Below are 17935 nucleotides of genomic sequence, written 5' to 3'. Positions count from 1 at the left end.
AGAATCGAACTTTTCGACACGAATAAATTGGACCTTGTGACCGTAGTCTCTTCTTTACGATTTAAATAAGAAGAAGAGAGATAGACGAACAGATAGACAGATTTTTCATTTGGAATATAGTCATTTTTTTTTTTTTTTTTTTTTAACAAGAAGATATACATCTGTAAAAATTTTGAAAAACAGATTTAAATTAGACAGATGTTTTGTATTTATACATCGATTAATTCGAGGACAGATAGATAGATAAAAAGAGAGCCACGTATTTCACGTAGAACATCCTTTCTAACGAAAAAAAAAAAAGAAGAAGAAATTTAAAAAACCAGATTAAATTAGATAGACATTTTCTATCGATATCTCGAGCTCGACTAATTCGAAGGATTCGCGTTTTTTTCTTTCTTCTTTCTTCTTTCTTTCTTTTTTTTTTTTTTTTAAAGAATTCAACATTCCTTCCTGTGGTATGCATAAAATTATCCCATAACTCCTCAAGGATTAAATAACGAGCGACAAGGGAATTCGTTTATCGGGGTCACGAATTTGATGTCCACGAATTACTGGCAATAGGTAAACGTTATTCCAAAGTAGAAGGAGATCTAGAGAAGAGTAATATCCGAAATATCACGGATTCTCTTTTCTCCGAAGACGTACCCCCGTTCGATTTAAAGCGCATCTCGAAGATTCTATTGTCCTGGTAAAGAAAACGCAAGGTAGGTGGTCCCGTCGAGCGTTCTAAAGACAATATTGTCTTTCTCAACACGATAGTATTTTATCGTTTTCTCTATCTTTCTTAGAGAAAGAGAAAGAGAAAGAAAGAGAGCAATAAGAGAGAGAAAGAGAGAGTATTCTTCCAGAGTACATTTAAAGACCACCTACAAGCGAAAGAGATTTTACTTCAGAAATATCAGAGTTAAGCTTCCCTTTTTCTTTGTTTTTCAATATTTTTTATTTCTCCTTTTTATCAATTTTCTCTCTCTCTCTCTCTCTCTCTCTCTCTCTCTCTCTCTCTCTCTCTCTCTCTCTGCCTTTCTTCTTTTCTTCGAGGAAATAAAAAGCAAACAAAAAAAAAGAAAAAAAATTACGTTCGTATCATTACCGATTTTCAATCAAACTAAAAGTAAACGAAAGGGATCATTCCTTTTTCACAATTTTAGTTTTGTTAAATGCGATCGTCTATATGATTCTTTTGGTTTATTATAATCCTTCCTAGCTGCGGCTTATCGTTAACTGATTCGAAGAGATTGTTCAAAGGAAATGGGATAGAACACTTACCCGTGAATCGTCTCTCAGTATTCTGTGATGTGGCTCGCTCTCTGTCAGTGATCTCTTGTTCAATCGTCTGTGAGAGAAGAGGAAGTAGTTCTTCAATGAGCCAATCTGTAAAAGTTGAAAAATAAATAATTTTTATTTTTTTTTGTTAATCCATACGATTGTTATACACGATTTATTCGTTCTTTTTTGTTTTTATAAATTTACGAAGAAACATCCTCGAAAATTATCTTAAGGAATATAATGAATATTTTTTAATACAATTTATTAAAGAAAAAACATAAATCGATTCAATCCATTGATTCCTTTCAAAGAACACCATGAAAGATATATAAAAATGAAAGAGCTAAAGCAAGAGAATGAAAGAAGATAATACGATATGATAGAGAGATCGAGCGATCTTGAAAACTAGATCTCGAAAATATTCTAACCGACATCACAGGTTATACGAATCGATAGTTTTCTTAGCGATGCATGGTTATAACTCAAACGTCAAAAGTTCGCATACTTTCGTATTCCATCGTCAATTTTACATCCCTAGATAAAGTTTAAACTACTATTACGGTATAAGGTTTAGTCATTGAAAGTGAAAATATCCGAACGTTTACTCGTTGTTGAGTTTATCGATACATGCAAAAAGATCTACGAGAATCTCCACTGACCTTGAATAGAGAATATTAAAAAATAGTAAATGTATTTTCGTACGAAACGTTTGATTGAGATAATAAAAGAATTCAACAGTTTTTTTTTTATTGCGATAATAAAAATTATTTTCTAATAAATATATTCGCATAACCTTTTTTTTTTCGTTTGGGACAGGAGAAATAATTTTTCAATGATTTTAAATTCAAGCGCTCGAATATCTTCGAAACAAAAAAAAAAAAAGAAGAGAAAAAAAAGGGAAAAGGGAGAAAGAAAAAACAAATTGCTCAAATCATTTTCGTAGTCATTCCCTATTCGAAATATTCCTAAGCGAGATGAATAGTGTTCCATTTTAAACAACACACTCTTCGTATACACAACATAAAGTAACACATACGGGATTGCTGACAAAATCTTTTTATCTCGACACATTGGAATTTCCTCGGAGTAGTTCAGAAACATCTAGATAGAAAATTTGGACAATATCCGTCCGAGAGATAGAGAAGAAATCTCGTAATATCGATTCTTTTACGTTCTCTCTCTCTCTCTCTCTTTTTCTCATTTTCTCTATCTAAAGATGAAGATAGAAATTGGTTTAGTCATTCTATTGCGATTTCCTTTCTAAAAAAAAATTTTCTGGCCCTCTGTAGAAATATTTCCCACTTTTTCTTTTCGATGTTATGTAATTTGAAAAAAAAAAGAAAGAAAAAAGCTCTTTCAAAACAAGCTCTTTTAACGATAGACGCGATGATTAAGGGAAAAAAGCCATGAAATTTTTTTCGAATGCGGAACGAGTTCGGAGCGATATAAAAAAAAAAAAAAAGAAAAAAGGAGAAAACAAAAAAAAAAAAGAAAAAGAACCTGACTGTAAAATTGATTTCGTCGGTTTTCCATTTTCCCTTTGACTTCAACCGAAAACTCTCTCTCCTTCTCTCTCTCTCTCTCTCTCTTTCTTTTTTTAACCACTGCAATATGCACTCGTCGTTATTCGATATCGTTCGACGGCCAATGGCAGGGAGCTTAATAATTTTTCCTCAACGTCGAATCATGCAGTAATACCGTTCTCGTCCTTTATATGTTCCCGCGTCATTATATTTTTTATTCTTTTCCTTTTTTATTTTATATTACAGATAGGTCGCATATGCGTACCTTGATCATTGCAACGAGCATACTAATTAACACACGATTGAATACAGATATACATACATATATACATATATATATATATATATATATATATATATATATATATATACACACACATTTGCGTTTGGAATTATATTTTTTTTATTTTTCTATTCTTTTCACTTTATTTTTTTTTTAAATCATTCATATAACGAACTAGATCGAGTTCGATAGTCAGTTCGAAATACATATACGTATACGTATTTATGTTCTAGATACGTATACAAGCGTTTTAGGAACTGTAAGATATATTTTATGTGCATGTATATATATATATATATATGTATATATATATCTGAACCAACGATAAAAGCTTTTTATACTACTACTACTAGTATTCCTACTACATTGACTCCAGCGATCCTAAGAAAAGTAAGCCATTGCATGAACTTTTCAATTCTCACGTATTTTCGTGGCCTATCTCTCGCATTATGCGCAATAGCCTCGTTTTATTTCGCGCACGTTTCGTTAAGTTACGTAGGAGAATAAGTAGAGTGGGATGAAATAGAGAGGAAGAAAAACGAGTGAGTAAGAAAGAGATAGAGAGAAACAGAAAGAGTGTGAGAGAGACAGAGACAGAGAGACAGAGAGAGAGAGAGAGAGAGAGAGAGTAAAACAGAGAATAGATGTAGAGATAGAAGCTCTGTGAACGTGCTTCAGCCGTCTTCTTACCAAAATTACGAATCCTGTCGCGGATCAAGAACGTGAAAAGAATTTCACTGTTGGTTCCCTTTTTGTAACCTTATGGATCTTGGAATAAGTATCCTCTTTCCTTTCCCCAACTTATGTCTCGTAAATGGATGCATCTTATACACGTCTATAACCGATTCTCTCATCGAAATGAAACGAATCGTTAAATATACATATATACGTACATACAAGTACGACCATTCGACTATTATTAAATGTACAACATGATATTATTTCTTCTCGATTTTTATTTTATTTTTTTTTTCTCATGATAATAAATCGATTAAAAAACAACAAGGTTTTGAATTTCGTTAATTGGTCCGTCGTTTCAATTTAAATATCTAGGGAATTTTTTCTTTTGTTCGAGTTTTTTTTAGAAAAAAAAATTGATTAAAAAATATCTAAAGAGAGAAAAATTTTGTAGAAAAACATTACACACACACACACACATATATATATATATATATATATATCTGGAGTTGGTCGTAATAAATATTGTAGGAATTTTTAATATATTTTATAATAGAAATACTAGCGTTGTTTATTTTTATATTAAATATTAAACAAATTACTTTCTTTAATGTCATTTATTAAATATGAAATGTTAAAAGTTTTCAATAAAAAATAATCCATAATGTTACTTATTTAGAGAGAATAAAGTAGTAATAAACTTTTTTTTCGATAAAACGATACAAAAATATACAATTTATTTTTATTTATATAAATTCTCTTTTTCTTTGTCTATAAAGTATTAAACACTTCCAATGCAACAAAGAATACAATCTATTATTTATTTAGATATATATGTGCTTTTAAAATTCGATAATAGTACTAATTTAGTCAAAGTCAATAATAAAAATGATAACAATAATAATAATAATAATAATAATAATAATAATAATAATAATAATAATAAAATATTAATAACAAATATATCGACGATAATAAGAATTAAATATTACACTAAATATAGTGTTAAAAATGTAAATAAAATATTTTCTTCTCCCTCCTTTCTACTTTCTTTCTCTACTTTTCTTCGTTCATCGATCGATACGAAGAAGACCCGATAGGATTAACGGCGCAGAGACGAATCTCCTTCTTTCTCTTCCCTTTATCTTCCGAGAGATTCTCTTTCGAGAATTCTTGAATAATTCGTCGTTAGTACGGGGGATGCATGCGAATCCTGTGAAAGTTGAGAAAGTTCTTGGACGTTCTCGCGTAATGTAGGCAGCGAAGTAATAAGAGATTTAAAAAGCGAAAGGAGCCATCTAAGAAAGGAATTTCTCTCTTTCTCTCTCTTTTTTTCCTTTTACATTTTTTTTTTCCAAGTGTACTAAGAGAAAAAGATTAAGACATGCGTCTGTCAGTCTCCTCTCTCTCTCTGTCTCTCTCTCTTTTTTCTTTCTTTTTTTTTACATCTAACACGCACCACTTTCCCTCGATTAAGAACATTTTCTTAAAAAACATAAGGGATGCTCTTCATAGAATCATATCTCAAAGCTTCAAGAGCGAGCGAGAGAGAAAGCCAGAGAAAGAGAAAAAGAGAGAGAGAGAGAGGGAGAGAGATGGTCGATGAATTTCCTTCGGGCACGTAATTTGTGATTCTCTCAACGAAATAAGCTCGAGTCACGCGATCTTAGCTTTGTGGGAATATTACGAACGTTATAAGATTAACCGATGGATGATACCTTACTTTGAAATTATAGGGATCACTCAATTAGCTTTATTAATGGATATCGTGAAACTTTTCACGAAAGGCCATTTCGCAATCCTCGAAGTGGACTTTCAATCGGATTCCTTCTTATGAGAGATTATGATCTTAAAAAATCATACATTTTAAATAAGATTTAATGTTCTCATGTCGAGTCGATTTGTCCCGACTGATCTTTTCCTTTTTACTTTCTTTTTATTATTTCATTTCGATCGCGAAAAGGAACGTGTCCGCGCGAATTAACGGGAATACTAAATCGACGAAGGGAAATAAATGTTCTCGACGTAAGTACCATTCGATTTCGATTTATTATGGTGGGAACACATCTTAGCTGGAGAGAAAGAAAGAAAAAAAAAAAGGAAAAAAAAAGGAAAAGAGAAGGAGAGAAAAGAAAAGGAAGAAATAAAAGGGATTCGTTTAAACGAGTATAAAATGAACGTTCGAAAGACATTTCGAATTTTAATTCTCATTTATATCTATTACTAGATATATCGATCGAATAATATCGTTTCACGGTTAGTTAAACGCTTATCCCAGAACGACGATGATGACATGGAGGACGAGGACGACGACGACGACGACGACGACGACGACGACGACGACGACGACGACGTAGCACACATAATATAAAAGTTCTATATAATTTTCTCGCTAAATCAATTTACCTTGAATTCATCGATCGTACATATATTATCGAGAGATAAGAAAGAAGATCGGAGATCTAGTGTAATAATCGGTCTTCAAACCATATTTCCCGTTGTACACGATCATAAGTGACGTATAACTTTTGTCATTGAGCAATCTATGAAAAGAAATTATACGAAATATATAATATAATAATACCTAATACATATAGTAGTATACAGGCTACGATGGGGGTTAACTTCGAAGAGCATTACGATCTTTTCGAATGGAATAATGCTGTAAAAAGAGAATAAAGAAAACAACAAAAGAGAGAGTGAGAGAAAGAGAGTGCATTAATGGGGGTTGAAAGATAAAGCAACAACAATACGAAGATCTCCCATCTCGTTCTACCAATGGAATCTTATGGTAAAAAAAGGAAGAAAGAGAGAGAGAAAGAGAGAGAGAGAGAGAGAGAGAGAGAGAGAGGCTAACTACTTCTACGTGTATCGAAGAAAGGTTTACTTTTCGAAGTACGACTGGTCGATCCGTATTTCTTGTGAGAAGAACAACGAGGCAAGATCTTAGATAGTATACTTAGTACCGATTTCCACGAAAAGAGGATTTTTTGGTCGGTCGACGTTCCATGGAATTGGCATGAAACATAGTCGTCATAGGAGATAGAAAGAAATCGATACTTCTTAGAATATTCCTTCTTAATTAGTATTGTTATCATCAATGAGTATCTAACATAATTGCAACGTAAGTAAGTACTTACTTACTTATCTACTTCTTTTATCGCAAAATAATTTTTAGAACGACGTAGTGAAAGAAGAAAAAAAAATGAAAAAAGAAAAGAAAGGAGAAAAGAGAAAGATTGTACTGGGAACATACGTATGATAATATTTTGAAAGAATAAAAAAAAAGAAAAAAAAATTAGTGTTAAAAAAAGCTTTCCAATATACTTCACATATCTCGACTATTATTCGAATTAGAATTATGTATGTATATATGTATATACGACTTTGTTGTGTACACGTATTCGCTCTTTTATAAATTCACTGATAACGAAAGCACTTTTATTAATTCACAAAAAACATGATTTTTAATGTCGACCGATGATCTATTCTGTTCTGGTTCGATCGTTCTCGAAGCAACGAGAAACAAAAGATTCGACTACGAAAAGATAGATGATGGATGGAAAGAGAGAGAGAGAGAGAGAAAGAGATAAATAAAAAACGTGTCGATGTGTTGGAGAGAGAAACGATAGGACGATAAAATCTCGCGTTCATCGCAACGGCAGGGCCGGTCGGTGCCATTAGCCCTCATAATACATTCATGCATCACCCATGGCAACCCATTGTATGACTTAAGCTCCTTCACCTAGTCTCTATTCAAATTCATTCTTTAACTTTTTCTACGAATAGATAATAGAAAAATAGAGAAAGAGAGAGAGAGAGAGAGAACAAAAAATAAAGAGAAAAAACACTGTTTTTTTTTTAGTTTTCTTTTTTATTTTTTGTTTTTTTGAACGTTATTTTATTTTTTCTTTACCTCCTTACTTTTTTCTTTCTTTTTCTTTTCTTTTCTTTTTTTTTTTTTTTTTTGATTCAAGGAACGAAAAGCTATCTTCGATTTTCGATCTTCAACGAGAGATACATTTCGAGCTCGTGGCATTCAATTAGGAAATTGACTTAGGGTTAACTGATTGTGAGTGGTACGAGACAAAGGCGCCTTAGGGGGCTCGTATCTAAATGTAGGTGGTTAGCGGTGGTGGTCGCTTCACTGGCAACGCTATTGTCAGCGGAAAATTTGCCGAAACTACTCCCTGTCCGTTTACCCAAATGGCTCCCGCGAACAGTTTTGACTTTGAGTGAGAATTCGAAGTGGCAAATCGTTACTAATCTTACGAAGTAAGGTATGTGTTATATATATGTGTGTGTGTGTCTTACATACAGCTAGTTATCTAGTTACATATATGGATGTACATTATTGCAACTATCGATTATGTGAAATTAAATACTGAAAAAAATTTTTTAAGAAATATAAAAACAAAAAATAGGAAAGGTAGAAGGATGGAAGAAAGAAGGAAAGAAAGAAAGAGAGAGAGAGAGAGAGAGAGAGAGAGAGAGAGAGAGAGAGAGAGAGAGAAAGAGAGCTCGCAAATATTAACTATCACGTTTATTCTTCTTCTGTTTTAATTAAAACGCATTTCTCTGTGTTAATTAAACTACGTAGTAAAAGCGTGCATATCGACAAGTTTAAATCAAATTAATTATGAAGGACGCTGGGTAGCTATCGAAACCTTGATGGATTCAATAGCTATTTTATATTATTTATAAACTTTCCTATTTAAAGGAAACGAAGGAACGTCAGGCTGGAAAAAGGATTTTAACGTTCGATGATATAAATACGTATTACGATTAATAATCCCTACTTTGATCTAACGTTACACGTTAAAATAATGTTTTCGAAGAAAAAAAAGAAAATGTTCGACGGAAATAGTGCATATAAATTTGTAAAACTTTCTCGTTCACTTGTATGTATAATATATAGTTGTTGAATGCATAGATATTAGTAAATAACAATTTTTCAAAAAAAAAAAAAAAAGAAATGAAAAAAGAAGAGGAAAAAAGAAAAAAAAAGATATTAAAATCAAAATATATAATGAATCGATAAATCATTAAATGCATGTATGCATTCATTTGCATGACATCCAAAAATTCTACTTGATTACTTATACATATAAATCATGAATTTTCTCATACATATATACATACATACACACATACGTACACACGTACGTACGAACATACGTACACGACAATACCATATCAAAATTATTATAGAAAGAAAATTCCCCAAATAATCATAGTATTCCCATAGCTAATAATTCGGGGTATGGGAGAGTAATAACGATAGATATCATCGCAATCACAAAATAGAAACTAATTTCGTCACGCAGTTTTGATTACAAAGATACGGATTGAAATACGAATTCTCTACGTTTTTATAATGCTAAAAATGTATTTCTGATAAACGTAGTACGCAGATAGATACATATACATATCTCTATACGACGATACAATCTTTTCTTGCTGCGATAGAGTAATGCCGAAGGATCGAACTCGTGATTAATATATTCACACAGTCTCTTAAGCTTACTTCGAGTCAGAAGACGGAAAAAATAAGTTTTTTTCTTACGAGGAAATTGTTAGATTCTAGAACAAAAGGACTAAAGAGGATAGTCGCTATATATGTAGGTACATGAGAGAGAAAGAGAGAGATAGATAGAGAAAAAGAAAGAGAGAGAAAGAGAAAGAGAGAAATAGAGGGAATAGAGAGACGAGAGGGCGTGTACGTACGTACGGCGATTTATCGTAGCTCGATGGAACACACAACGAGGTTCACGAGTATGGCGACGGCGAGGATGTACGATGCATGTACACGGACTTTCCTCCTCCTCTTCGCTCTCCTCTGTGCTCCTCTTCGCTCCTCTCCACTGTTCTCCGCTATTCTCTTCACCTCTCATTCTCACTCCCTTTCTCTCTCTCTCTCTCTCTCTCTCTCTCTCTCTCTCCCTCCCTGTCTCTTTTCCTCTGGTTACATGGAAAACCGTTCGAAGCACAGAGCCGTGGTGCGACTACCGGATGAGATAACCTACCTGAATAGGCTTCGAAACTGTTGGCTTGACTGGAGAACGATATTGGTAGTGGTAGTAGCGATGGTGGTAGTGGTAATAGTCGTAGTAGGGTGGGGAGGGATAGGTACCAATGGTAGAAGGTGAGGATAAGCGGGGATAAAACCGCTAAATCAAAGTACCGGCGAATGTCTTAAAGATAACAACGCTTCGCGAGCTTCACAAAAGGTCATCGGCTATTCGCATTCGTATTTCTCCGAATTCGAAGAAAACAATACAAAACGAAAACGTAGGACAAAGAAACGAAACGAATGTTTCTTATTTTTTATCATCTCTCATTTGTTGTCACCTTTGTCCGAATTTTACAAATGTTTATATACGACGATGACTCACTCCTCGCGTCCTTCGAAAGACGATCGCAAGAGATAAACGAACTTTGTTGTTGTATCGCGCGTTAGATCTTGTGTAGTATCTACGTACTATGTTTATATTATACTATCTCGATTCGTAGAAAATTTCTCCTCCGAGAAATTTATATGGATATGTATATACATAGATATATTTAGTTTTCCTCTCGCGATAGCCTAGCCCATATCGTTCGCTATTTTCTTTCTAAGGAATCATTCGTCTCAATAAATTTGGTATGGGAAGGTTGTTTTTCACCGTGAGTTTTCTCTTTCTCTTTCTCTTTTTTCTTTTTCTTTTTTTTTTCTCTCTTTCTATTTTTCACTTTCACGTACACATACGCGCGTAAAAGCGATCCCCCTTTCTCGCGTTGTGTAGTTACATATACGTACGTACGTATGTATGTATATATATATATATATTCTACGTGTAAAACGTTTGTTCGTTCGTGACGTTATCAAGGAAAGAGAGCTGACTTGACTTGAGAAGACTCTCCCGAAGATTTTATCAATGTTCGTCCGAGCATAGCGTTTAGGATGAAAAATTTCTAACGTTCGTTGCTTGCCAGCAGGAGGATTCACAAGTAAAAAAGCAACAAAACCAACGAAACGTACATAGGTAGAGTGAAAGAGGAAAGTTAAGGAGAGAGTGAAGAAAAGAAAAATATACGAAGTGAGAATTAAAATTTATTCGATTTCGTATTTCGACTTGAAACGCGTAACGTAACACGTTCCGTGCAAAACACCGAGAGAAAGAGATAAAATTAGAAATAAATAATATCGTTTTAAAGTTTTACTCCAAAGTAAGAAAAGATGATCTACTTATATCGATAAATTACAATTCTATTGAAATATTCCTCGATTAATATTTCAAATCGCATTTGTCAAGATAAAAAAAAGATGTGTTAGTTTTAAAAGTTTCGAATCTGTCAATTTTATTATTAATTATAATCGATATACAATTTCGATCGAATTTCGAATTAACGTCGTACATTCGTTTATATTAATTATATTTACGTAATTCTCGTTATGAGGAATATCAATTTTATTTCTCTCTCTCTCTATCTCTCATTCTCTTTCAGATTCGTATTTTTACATTTCAAAAAATTTGCTAGGCATAGCGAGATATATACATGGACGTCGAACTCTTCCATTCTTTGAATCCTTCGCATAATGCTGACCACGTATTCCGGATTTCGTTCTTTTTCGACTTTCACTCGCGATATCGTGGATTCCCTTGGAATTTTCCGGGGTGAGAGAGAAAGAGAAAGATAAAGAGAAAGAGAGAGAAAAAAAGAGAGAGAGAAAGAGAGAGAGAGAGAGAGAGAGAGTAACTTTATCGAAGTCCTCCTTTTTACGAGGATGTTGATTGTTTTATCAAGAAGGAGGAGTACGACAAGAGGGTCCTAGAAGGTACCAGGATGGAATTTCAAACGCTTGTAATAATAATGCGTCTGGTAGAACAGCAGCTTAGAAACATACAATGGTGGTAGTAGGTACTACCTATATCTAACGATAAAGGATTTTTCGTGTCGAATTTTTCTACGAAGGTGTGAAAGCATCCCCTTCTTTCTTTATTTCTTTCTCTCTTTCTCTCCTCTCCCTTTTTCTTTCTCTCTCTCTCTCTTTCTTAACTCTCGTCGCTTCCTGGATTTTTAACACTCTCTTATTGTAAACCACGGAAGAGAGCGTCGTCGTTTCTCTCGGTAATGCAATAACGCCGAATTGCTACGGCCGATAGAGTGATAGAGATAAAAAGAAAAAGAGAAAGAGAGAGAGAGAGAGAGAGAGAGAGAGAGAGAATTCACTTTGGAATTATCACGAGTACCATGCGATTCTCGCCATTTACTTGCGATCGTGCTCGAATGGAACGTGTAGGACATTCGACAAAACTCTATCGACTTCGTTTGTGTACTATGTGTACACACACACATAATATATATATATATATATATATATATATATATATGTAATTCGTACATATATATCTAATTCGTTATTTTTCGTGTTCTTGCGGAAAACGTGACCGCCAGGAAAAATTCTTCTGAGGGAAAAGAGAATGATCGTTATTCTTCGTCTTTCTCTTCTTTCCCTCTCTCTATCTCTCCCACCCATCCCTTCCTCCCTTTCCCCCCTCTCTTCTTTCTTTTTCTTCCACGTTGGAACGTCAGAATCGTAATTTACGGAAGTCTTTTTTTCCCTATCGATCTTGAAGGAGGAAACACGGTGTGACGTAGAGAACGAGGCTGTCTCGGTGAAAGCGAATAGATCTCGATGGAACGTTGCTATAAATCGTAGTATGTGTTACTCTCTTTCTCTTTCTCTCTGTCTTTATCTATCTTTATTCGACATATATATTTCCTCTATTCTCTACCACCGAGATATACATACATACACACCTACTATAAACTTTGCGAACCCTTTGAGTAAAACTATCATCGCGACACCTCTTTCCGTTATTTCGTAATTACGTATAATTTACTATGTAAATCGAACGTTAATAATAAGTATCTATACAACTTGTGTACTAGTTTTAACTGAGACTTTGAAAAGGATAATCTTATATTTACGTAACGAGATAAATATAAAGTAATGTATCATTCATTGAAAATCGATAAGTATGCAAAGTATGTATATTTTAATTGACGTAAAGATCGATTGATTTAATTAGTGATCAAATTATTAATCGTATTGTATTAAATTGTTTGTTTGATAATATGTACATTCGTAATTTTATCGATAAGAAAGGAAATGCGTCGTCTTTCGAAATTAATCTTTTAAAGATTTCATTCGTTCTACACGTATCGTTGTCGGCCATTGGGGAAAATCTACGAAAGCATAAGATTTTTACTCTTACTATTATTCCAATCACGTATAATCGATATCGTTCTCTTTGGTATAACACGTTCGGTCATCGAGTTAACTCTTTTTATAAAGATAATCCCTTTCGACCATCAAGAATTCTCATTTGTCTTATTTATTCGCGATAAATTCGATGGAAACAGGAATGAATCGAATACAAAAAAAAAAAAAGAAAAAAAATTGGAAAGAATTTTTTGCCAATGTACATACATACGTACAAGTGATTCTTTTGTTTCTTATTCCCGGTTTTGGATCTATTCGATGCGATTCGATTCAGCGATTCGCGAATAAAATCGCGAGAATAACGTTGCGTAGAAGAGCAACAATAATAACAAAACCGAAGTTCGGTGTTAGTTGTTATCGGACAATACTCGCGGTGGTTTCGAAGTTAGCGCAAGTAAAAGCCGGTAGTATGTAGAATCGAAAACGAATATCCTCCTCGCGATGTCGCACAGAGCGTGACGTCAGCGCACGAAACAATCGTCCCCAACCAACTGACCGACCGACCGACCGATCGACCGATCGTTCTCGTTTATTTTAACTTTTTCTTCTCTTTTGTTTTCTGTTTTTTTTTGTTCTCTCCTCTTTCTCTCTCTCTCTCTCTCTAATTTTTTTTTTGCTTTTTTTTTTCACGCATGTTACGCGTTTATCGGTCCACTATTTCTCTCTTTCATCTCACCGGTCGACCTCAACTCGATTTTATTTTCTATAATGGTACAGTTTTTTTCTCTTTTGATTATTAAATCGATTTAATATTTGATAATAACTTTGATCGGAGAGAGAGAAAGAGAGAGAGAGAGAGAGAGAGAGAAAAGAAGTCGATCATAATTCGTTCGCCATCAGAATGTTAGAATTTTTTTTTCTTTTTTTTTCCCGAATAACTCAATTAGGATCTAACGAAATTTTATAATGAGCTCGAAGAATAATCCAGGATATGATGGATATATTATCTCAGAAGAATGAGATAATTCCTCTGATCTTTTCGAGCGAAGAAATTTTTTTGTCGGCAACCAAGTGGCTAACCACGAAGTAGCAACGTAAGCAAACAAAACCGAAGTACCCTTCTCGTCCTTTGGAACGCCCGCTTGTACCGAGTACCATGGGTATTCGTCCTACCACTTGAAGTATACTTCAAACGGACCCTCTTCTTTCGGTAAATACGTTGCTCTACGAAACGGTACTTTAAATGAAAGATCTCGAACAAGAGACTTTTAAAGAGAGAACATTATTTTTCCATGAGATCGCAGTTTTGTCTTATTACTTCGATACAAGCTTGTACTAACTCGATTCGCGAATTAAAGCGAATAAAACCGCACGAGAGTAATTTCTACAAATCGCACGATGAATTTTATTTTATTTTAGTTTTTATAAATTTAACATTGCAATTGTCATTTGTGGATATATTATCGCGATATTATACATTTATCTCCAACAACAAACGATGCAAGCAATTGTTTTTGCGTTATTGTAATATAATCGTAAAAGAAGAGTCGCAGGATTGGTTTGCCGGTGTATGCAAATGAAAAGGATCCGAAGAAAAAAGTAAAAGAAAATGTAAAAGTATGTAACGACGTGTTAGAGACGAACGAAAAAGTAAGTAAGTAAGTAAGTAAATAAGTAAGTAAGTAAGTAAGTAAATAAGAAAATAAGTAAGTAAATAAGTACTTACTTATATACTTACTTACGTATCTACGAAGGGACAAAAGTGCAAAAGGGTAGTTTCAGTACGCGTTAGGTATCTTTTACCGTTTTAACTTGGCATATATAGCGTTCTTTAATGTCCAAACGATCTCGCGGATCGTCCTCCGGTGTTCTTCTTCTTTTATATCGCTAGAACCAGACGTGAGCGAGCTCTGCTAACGCCGGCAAACGGAGAACCTAATGACCGGAAAAACGTTCTCCTTCTAGCACAGAGAACAGAGGGAGGAAAAAGAATCCTCCGTAGGATTTTTCTACTTCTCTCTCTCTCTCTCTCTCTCTCCCTCCTTCTTTCTTTCATCCTTTATTTCTTTCTTTCTTTCTTTCTTTTTTTATCTATCTATCTACCTATCTATCTCTATCTATATCTATCTCTATCTCTATCTCTCTCCTTTTGTCCTTCGTACGTTTCTTCGTTCGTTCCTTTCTGACTTAGCAAAACGTAAATTTCACGATGGAATTCGTTGATTCAACCGGGGATGTCTGCCTGCTTGACTGCCTGCCTGCCTGCCTGCCTGCCTGCCTGCCTGCTTGCCAACGTAAGAACACCGATTTCCTTGGTGGCACAGGAATGAATAAAAAAATGTCGGATAACGAGAGTAGTTGTACGACAGAGAAGAGAGACGGAGAGAGAAAGAGAAACGTACGATGGCAGATGTTGAGGAAATTGCCGACGAGACGAGAAATCGCGGATAGCTTTTTTCTTTCTTTCCGTTCAATCTCCTCCTTCTCATCCTCCTTGTCTTCTTCTTACTTTTCTTCTTTTTCTTTTTCTTCTTCTTCTTACTCCACCTCCTTTATTTCCCTGTTTCTTTCTACCTTGTCTATATGGCGGCTTGGAAAATTTGAATGAACGACGATTCTCCCTTCGATAGCTTCTTCTTTTTTCTTTCTTTCTTTCTTTCTTTTTTTTTGTCTTCTTTTGTCCTCTTTTTTTTTTATTTTTTATTAGACGACATCCTTCGGATATCATCGAAAATACTCGCTGACGTTCGCATAGTCTAGTTATTTTTTATTTACTTTCACAACAATGGACGTTAAGACGCTCATCTTTTTCTTGGTTAGGTTTCAGATCTTTTGAATGATGATTATCATCATTATTATTATTATTATTATTATTACTGTTGTCGTTGTCGTTGTTTTCGTCGTTCTTTTAATGTTTGCGAAATTGGTAAATAAATAAATAAATTGCTTTATTTTTCCTTTTTTCTTTTCTTTTTTCTTTGTCTTTTTTTTTTTTTTTAAGAATACCCAAGTACGGGTCAGTAGGTACTTACTTTCCAATTAGGTAGTCTATTCGACGAAATTTTTTTTGTTGTTTTCACCCCTCCCCCTTTCTCTCCCCCTACACTCCGATCCAATAGGAACTAACTCGCGTTCTCTCTTTACGATTTTCCTAAAAGCAAATGAAATTCTAAACGAGCTCGAGCGAGAGACGAGTGCTTCACGAGCTGGTAGAGTATCAACGAGGAAGAAGAAGTTTCGAGCATAATTTTGCGGAAATAACGTCAGAATTCTCTGGAGAACGAGAGAGAAAGAGAGAAAGAGAGAGTTAGTGGAAAAGGTACGTTAATTATATGCAGTCAATTCTGAAAAGTATTTAATAATAAGTTAGACAGAAAGAGAGAAAAAGAGAGAAAGAGAAAGGGAAATCATTGTCGAAATAATTTCGCGAAAAAGACGAACGAAATGCGCCGAGTGAATCCAACCGAACCTTCGTTCTAAAGCTTCGAATTTTATTTTACATTATAATTTATAAGAGTTAAAGCGTGTTCGATAACGCGATAATAATACTCTTACTTTTCATTGTTCCAATTATCGTTATTTAAAAATAATAAATCTCTTGTATGTAAATATTAAAATAAATATGGAAATCCACACGCACGCACGTTGGCAAACGTAAAACGATCGTGGAAAGCGTTAAAGGAAATTTTTTATGTGAAAGTATTATTGTTCCAAATGAAAATATTTCATTGTCGAAATGACAAAGATTTTCTCTTAGAGATTAGAATCGGAGAAAATTTGGGAATACGAAGTATAATAATACGGTATAATAAACACGAACTTGTAATGGATTATAGAGGGTTAATAACTTTTCCTATTAACTCTAAGTAATATATCTGTGCTATAAACAACTATTTCGTTGGAAGGACGCAAACAACATTAATACTGTTAGTTGACACGTAAAATTTCTTCTCTTTAACGACGCACGTTGCTTCTCTTACCTATGTATGTATCTATCTATCTATGTATTTATGTATCTATGTGTCTATGTATCTCTGTCTTGTATATCTCAATCTACAATCTCGCTTCACGCGCTCGTTATACAGTAAGATATATCCGAAGTATACTGAATTACGATTTTCTTTTTCTCTCTCCCTCTCCCTCTCTCTTTCGTTTAACAACGAAAACTTTTTAATACATAGATAAGTTACACGTTATTTCGCGTGTAAAAGAATAACAAATAATCTTCCAAGAGAAACATATATTTATTACTCTCTCAATAAAATCATTCTTCAAAATCTATATTTCCTCTTACTCCTAGGAGAATAATAATAATAATCAAAATAATCATAACAATAACTCCTTTCGTCCCTTTTAATAAATTTCAGTTTTAGCATGTAATCCATATTACCGGTTCTTACGAACACCGATTCAGATAAAATAGATCGTACGATCTGTAAGATGTAAATCCAGCGAGAAATCACGTATCTCTCTACCGAAGATTTCTCCAAGGTTCGTAAGGGATGAAACTACAAGGATAGAGAGAGAGAGAGAGAGAGAGAGAGATCGAGAGTGGTTAGAGGGCGTTCGATAAATCGTTCGACTTTGCGATAAGCAGTGGAAGGAAGCTGCGTAGGAGTTAGTGGTGACGTAATCGTTAAAAGAGCTTCAGTGGTCCTGAGTTTCTCAGAGTCGTCCGAGTCGAGAGAAGAACGAAAGAGAGAGAGAGAGAGAGAGAGAGAGAGAGAGAGAGAGAGAGAGAGAGAGAGAGAGAGAGAGAGAGAAAGAGGGGGAAAACTCGTATTCTCTATCCTCTCTCTTTTTCTTTCTCTTTCTCTCACACATACACACACACAGCATTCGTCGCGAATATCTCACGGATATTTTCACTTTAACTCTTTCAGAGACGGGACTCGACTCGGTGACTCGACTCGGTGACTACAGAGATTCGTTTTTAAAACTGCCCTCCTTTCTCTTCTCTCTCTCTTTCTCTCT

At 34.3% G+C, this 17935-nt stretch overlaps 1 protein-coding gene across 2 annotated transcripts in view; it reads right to left on the bottom strand.

Annotated features, from left to right (window-relative positions):
- LOC122636610 (furin-like protease 2) overlaps positions 1 to 17935 on the bottom strand; it is a 320226-nt gene that overhangs the window by 20268 nt on the left and 282023 nt on the right. For both annotated transcript variants that reach the window (XM_043828008.1, XM_043828009.1), the window contains exon 3: positions 1267 to 1371. In XM_043828008.1, the coding sequence (XP_043683943.1) occupies positions 1267 to 1371 (105 nt within the window). The remainder of the gene's footprint in view (positions 1 to 1266; positions 1372 to 17935) is intronic.

Source organism: Vespula pensylvanica, chromosome 22 (genome assembly GCF_014466175.1).
Source record: "Vespula pensylvanica isolate Volc-1 chromosome 22, ASM1446617v1, whole genome shotgun sequence".
Lineage (NCBI taxonomy): Eukaryota > Metazoa > Arthropoda > Insecta > Hymenoptera > Vespidae > Vespula > Vespula pensylvanica.
Note: the sequence above shows the minus strand (reverse complement) of the source record. Positions and strands in the feature narration are given on the sequence as shown.